This window comes from Rhincodon typus, chromosome 28, assembly GCF_021869965.1.
Source record: "Rhincodon typus isolate 14 chromosome 28, sRhiTyp1.1, whole genome shotgun sequence".
NCBI classification, from domain to species: domain Eukaryota; kingdom Metazoa; phylum Chordata; class Chondrichthyes; order Orectolobiformes; family Rhincodontidae; genus Rhincodon; species Rhincodon typus.
The window spans coordinates 39,015,295-39,021,966 of record NC_063359.1 but is presented as its reverse complement, the minus strand read 5'-3'; the positions used below and the strand labels follow the sequence as shown (position 1 = coordinate 39,021,966).

Sequence of the window (6,672 nt, the reverse complement as noted above, 5' to 3'; positions counted from 1 at the left end):
CCATCATCAACATGGATTTTTATCCTGACATTCCTGGAGTGGAGTATATTAGGAACTGTGGATGCCGCACGGTTCAGTGAAGTCAAGAGCAAAACATCCCAGTTGCCTCTTTCTGTTCCTCTTTACTTTGGTTAGGACAGTGGGCTCAGACTTGATTCTCAATTCAAGGCTGTCTTAAATGCTGTGTGTGGGTTATCACAGTGCTTGTCCAAATATTTCTTGTCTCCCTTACATAACTTTTGTCTCCTTACAGAGAAGAAGGTCTGCAGAGGATGAACTGATGATGAGGGATTACCTGCAAGAAGGAGATTTGATCAGTGTATCCTTTTTACTGAATAATAGAGTTCTTGGGGCAGTTTCCTTGATGGGACATTCCTGGAGAGATGTGACACTGCTCAGTAAATCGTGGGCCTGGGTGCTTCATTTTCCTGCCCACTTTAGATGGACAGCACATGGTGTCTGCAAGATACAATTTCCCAGAGCTGTTGTTTGCCAGTTATGCCTGATTGTCTATGTAGGGAATAGAGTCTTTTCAGATTTTAAAATTAACTCACTCCTGATCAAAGGAGCTTTTGATCAATGAGAAGAAGGTTATGAAAAAACTGCTAATTTAAGAAATGCCTAAATAATATTGAAGTCTGTTCATTTTAAAGAGAGGACAGTTTTCTATTTATTTGCAAACTGACTTTAATTTATTTTCTTATCAGTCCCAGCTGTGACCTTCCTGCAGAGGAGAAGTCTCCCATTAATGCTCATGGCTAGTGAATGACACTAGCTTTCTGTTGCCATTTGCCTCTCTGTCTCTTGTTGTGATCACTAATGTGAAACCACATTATTGGGGATTGGGAAGAGAGAGAGAAATTGTGGAATTATTAAAAAGATTTCAACACAAGTGAAAGTGACTTCCATCAGTGAATATTGTATGGCTGAACAATCATGGTGTCATTTGAATCCTTCAATTCAGCTAAATTATGGTCTAATCAGCACCTTGACTTCATTTACCTGTCTTTAGATACCAAATTCTTTTAATTTCTTTGCATATTGTTGACTCTCCTTATCACATGTTCAGGCAGAGGTACAGGCTGTGTTTGCAGATGGTGCTCTGTCCTTGCACACCAGGAGTCTGAAGTATGGCAAGGTAATACAACTTCTGGTGATATTTCTTTTTCAATTTTGAAGAAAAAAAAGCATGATATTTAAAAGCTTTTATTTACATAGCCCGTATTAACACCCTTTTCGAGGTGCTTCACTGGAGTAATATGGAGATATTAGGGCAGTGATCTGAAGCTTTGTCAAAAAAGGATTTAAATAGGGAGAGAGATCTTGGGAAGTAATTCTAGACTTGGGGCTCAGGCAGCTGAAAGCATGACCATTGCTGGTGGAGCAGTGACATTTGAGGATGCACAGAAGACCTGCATTGGAGGAGTGCAGAGGGCTAAAGGGTCTTAAATATGGGAAAGGACAAGGTATGGACACATTGAATGTAAGGCAGAAATTTTAACATTGAGGCATTCCTGGATTGTAGATCAGCAGGCACAGGAGTATTGGCTGCAGTGCAGTGATTTTTGGATGGTCACTTACACTTCTGTTTTGTAAAATGCACATTTTTATTTCTTACAACCTACTGGGCATGTATTCTGCCAGTAATTGGAATGGATCGGATTTGAGGTGATTGAAATGAACCAGAGGTGACAAGTGGAAAAAATTATGCAGTTCAGTGGTTAGGATTTGCATCAAATGGCCTGATGGTAAGGTGGGTGGATACAGACTCAATTATAGGCTTTAATTGGATAAATAATTGATGAAGAAATGTTTGCAGGTTTATGGGAAAGAACAAGACAGCAGATTTAAGTGGAATGCTCTTTGAATGTGTTTGTAGACTTGATTCAGAAATTTTACAGCGGGAGCCTATTCGATGATGCTTGATTGGTGCTGTAAATTGGTTTTGGGGATCCACTGTAACAACAACTTCTAGTACTTCTGTATTTTACATTTATGTTGGAACTTTCCCATTTGCAAAGGAGACTCCTTACCCACTCTCTTCTGCAACTTTTATGTCTGTGATCAGCTGGGCCAGGGAACATTGGTCCAAGTATCCCCTTCACTTGTAAAACGCCGCAAGACTCATTTTCATAACCTGCCCTGTGGAGCTGCCATCATCCTTGGGAATAATGGCTACATCTGGATTTATCCAATTACTGAACAGAAGGACGATGAAGCAGGAGGATTTGTGACTAACTTGGAGGTAAGGAACCAAGCTAATGCTAAAGGGTTGGGGATGAGAGTTGATAGTATGCTAATTAGAGTTTGGAAGATTGAGAATCTTTGTTGAAACTTAAGAGGGGACTTAACGCAGTCGATAGTGAAAGGACATTTCCCCTTGTGGGGAAAAATAACTAGAACCAGGGGACACAGATAAACATAAGAGGCATTCAACACTGAAATTACTAGAATTTGTTTTCTTCAGAGGATGATGGCCTGTGGAATTCTTCTCCCCAGAGAGTGGTAGAGGCAGGGTTCTAGAACTACCTGATTACTGTTTAAATCAGGGTTGCCCATTTAAGACATTTTTTTTTTGAGGGTTGCGAGACTTTGGAATTCTTGAAGTATTTTTTTTTAAAGCCAGATCCTTAGCAAACAAGGGCTTTGAAAAGTTTTTGGGGTTATGATCAGATTAGCTATGATCTTGTTAAATGATGGCGCATGGTTAAGGGGTCAAGTGGTTTTCTCCTACTCCTAGTTTGTACATTTGTATGTCCCACAATAGTAATGTCAGTGTTCCTCCTTTTGTTTCCGATCAAGCCAGTTCCTGTAACAGACAGAGAGGTGATCTCACGACTCCGCAACTGCATCATTGCCCTGAATATTCACAAGATGTTGCTGTATGATACCAGTGTTCTGTATTGCTATGAAGCTTCAATGCATCAACAGGTAACATTTCTGAAATGGAGTAGCAATGAAGGATCTAAAATTTTAAAACAAATTTTTGCACTTCTTTCTTGATTGGAGAAAGTTAAGTCTAATTTCTGTATATCAATTAGCAATTTTCAACCTTTCTGGCTTTTAAGTTACTGAGTACTGTTCGAAGACTCAATATCCTTACTTCAAATGTTATTTTAAACAATATTGTGAACCTATTTGCTACTTTAACAGCAGCATTTGTAGTAAAGGGGGATGGATACATATAGACATGGTCAGTGTAATTCATAGATTGGCATTATGCACAAATTTATTCCCTGATAGAGCAGTTACTGTCTGCCTTTCTGTGCCTGTTGTAAATGCGCAGCATGTCTGTCAGTAGTTGTCGAGGGAATACATCTTGAAGGTTCCTGAGTCAGGAGTGCCATAGACCTTTTGAAGCCCTGTTTCCTCTCAGTGCCAGGGGGGTTTGATTGCAGCCTTGGGTGACTCTGCGTGGAGTTTGCATGTTTTCCCCATGTCTGCGTGGGGTTTCCTCCAGTTTCCTCCCACATTCTAAAGATATGCAGGTTAGCCTTGGGTTTAAAAAAAAAATCACCCACGTGGGGTTATAGGGATGGGGTGGAGGGGTTTGAGCTTGTGTAGTATGCTCTTCAGAGGGTCAGTGTGGGCTTACTAGGCCAAATGGCCGCTTTCTGCACTGTAGAATCATAGAATCCCTATGTAACTGCTTTATTACATGTCAGTAACATGCTTATTTTTTTGAGCTGCCTTTGTAAAGCATAGTAGAAGTCTTTGCTTGATCAGGTGTATCCAGTTCCCTAAAGATTGAGCATTCTTATCTTGTGTTTATTTGCTCCGAGCAAAATTTTTTTCTTCCCATTCCTAGTGACTGCTTCAGTGGTAAAAATCCTAAAAGCAGGTAAAGATTAGTTTGGTATGTTTAAAGTCTGTATGCCCATGTTGTTTTTGATCTTATTACAGATCAAAGATATTCTGAAGCCGGAAATAATGGAAGAAATAGTGATGGAGACAAGACAACGTTTAATTGATCAGGAAGGATAAGGAAAAGACTTTTTTTTAACTAATATTTTGAATAAAATTTTACAATAATCTGGCTTTGTCTATGAATCATGATATGTGACCCTTTTCTAATGAGTCAACAACATTTTTCATTTAAATTATGACTTTAATGTAGTAATGTCCTAAGGTGCTTCACGGGAGCTTTAGCAAAATATATTGATGCCAGCCACAAAGGGATACAAGATGAGTGGCCAAACCCTCAGCCAGAGGCAGATTTTAAAAACAATCTTGAAAGAGGAGAGGCTTAGTGAGTTACTACTGTGCCTTTTGTAGATGGTACACGCTGCTGCCACTGTGTGGTGAAGCGAGTGACTGGGATGCCAATCAAGCAGGCTCTCCCTTTTTTATGTATCCTACCCTGCTGAATCTTTTGAGCTCATTTTTTTCCATAAGAATAACATGTTTAACCCTCACCCCAGCCATCTCAATCTTTCCCTCTTAGTGTTCGGGCTAAATAAAAATGTAAATAGTTTGGTTTCAAAAATCGCATCTCAGTACATCCTCTCCCAAAATAAAATATATTCCAAACCCCTTGAAAGCAGATCAAAGACCATCGTAAGTGTGCCGGGGTTATGTATTGTTGTTATTAACACAGTTCTCATTGACAGAAGTCTCCAGTTCTGTGTGCTTGTTGGAGAGGTAGGAACAAAGGGCTGAAGAAGGCAGTTGGTCAATGAAATGACTAGTTGTTTTTCCACTCCAAGATGATCCTGGAGTACTGGCTGGTTTAGAAGAGAGTAAGGTTCAGTGATGTTTAAGATGGTCAAACTTGACACTTGGTGTGTAACTGCTGTAAGTTTTTAGTGAAGATGGAGGCTATATCAGGAGAATTGGCAGGATCTGAGAGTGAGGGTTTTACTGAAGTCAGGAACATCAATAGGTGGGCATGGCTGAAGGATCGGCAACTGCAGAAGTACCATGACACTATTCTAGTAGGAGCCTGAAAGTGCAGTTGTGACTTGGGAAAGAGTTATTCCTGAAGCAGACTTTGGGGCAATGGCAGTGAGGGATGAAAGGAAGTGACTTTGCCAGAGAAAGGGGCCCCTAGCAATGGCCAGCTTAAGGACCTCACTTGCTATTTCAACAAGTCTGATAGTGAAGCTCCATACTAATAGCAATGACAAAATGGAGTCAATGTTAGACCATCATCTATGTAATTCTGCATGGGTAATATACAGACCAGGTACAGTCTCCATACGTCTGGTATAGTAAGGGAGACTGCATTTGGACTAGTAATTGACTTCCCTGCATGATCTTTTGCAAATAACAATTTTGTTGTCCCTTCCTCTTTTTCCATTCCCTAAAAGCAATGAGCAATTATTTTGTGCTAATGAGGCACAATGTGAATAGTTCCACGTAATACAGAACAAGCAGCAAAATGAGATATTGTATTTGCGTTAGGGCTAACGTTGGCTGCTCTACACTTCTTATTGCTGTCCTCCAGGCAATGGGTTACAAACATTCCTTAATGTGTTAAATTCTGATTATTGCTTCACCAATTGCTCACACTGGTGTCATGTAAGCATCAGCACAAACTATTTCTGCTGAAGGAAATTTCATAACTTCTGACATTTATTTAACCTTCTAGAGACTGAAGTTCGTGCCTGGCTTAATGTTTAAAAGATGAAATCCTACATATGTAATTCAAAAAGTGAATATAAATCACGAACAGAATACAGTAATGATTGGAATCATGCAGGAGGAGACCAGTCTTTTCTGCCTCAGACAACATTTTGAAAGAACTATCTAATTAGTCCCACTTCCCTGTAAGTAATTTTTATTCGTTCATGGGATGTGGGAATTGACAGCGATTATTACTTTCTCCAGAATAATGAGGAATGGGTAAGGTTGAGCAGCCTTCTTAAACCACTGCAATCTTTAGGATGAAGGGACAGCCACAGGGCTGTTGGAGGGAATACCATGATTGTTGCCATGTGATAATGAAGGAGTGGTCACATTCTTCCAAGTAAAGATGGGAACTTGTAGATGTGGCATTACCCAAGTATCTGTGCTGTGGACTTCTAGAGGGTTGCAAGTTAGGAACGTGCCATCAGAGGATCCTTAATGAGTTACTGTAGTGCATGTTGTAGGGGATACAGGCTGCATCAGCAGTGAATGTTGGATGTAGTGCCAGTCAAGCAGGCTGCTTTGTAATGGATGGTATACAGCTGCTCAAGTGTTGTTAGAGCTGTACTCAACCAATTATCATGCTCCTAACTTGTTGGGAGGTGGTAAAATACTTGCTGCAGAATTCCTAGCAAAAATCTGCTTTTGTAGCCACAGTATTTATTAATTTGGCTAGTTTGGTTCAGTTTCTGCTTAATGCTAAGCTTCAGGATGTTCATGGTGGGGAGATGTAGTGGTGGCAAGTGTTGAATAGTTTGACTCTTTTATTGAAGACGGTCATTGCCTGACACTTGGTTGTGTGACTATTACAAGCCATTTACCAGCCCAAGGTTAGATATTGTTCCAATCTTGCAATACCTGGAAAAGGACTGCTTCAGTAGCTGAGGTCCTGTAAATTGTATAATCATCAGTGAACATTACCATTTCCTACTTTGTGATAGAGGGATGGGCACTGATAGAGGTGGAGTGATGGCCAGGAGCTGAGCGAATGACCAACAACCACGACTATCTTTTGTGCCAGATACAACTCCTACCAGGGGAGAC

The 6,672-nt window shown here is 40.3% G+C and overlaps 1 protein-coding gene across 1 annotated transcript; it reads left to right on the top strand.

The window, feature by feature from the left end:
- Positions 1 to 4,034, top strand: exosc2 (exosome component 2). Its single transcript, XM_020529759.2, has 5 exons — positions 1 to 319; positions 1,070 to 1,138; positions 2,069 to 2,245; positions 2,803 to 2,931; positions 3,904 to 4,034. The coding sequence occupies exons 1-5, from the start codon at positions 179 to 181 to the stop codon at positions 3,982 to 3,984; spliced, it is 597 nt and encodes a 198-aa protein (XP_020385348.2). The 5' UTR covers positions 1 to 178; the 3' UTR covers positions 3,985 to 4,034.
- The last annotated feature ends 2,638 nt before the right edge of the window (positions 4,035 to 6,672 follow it).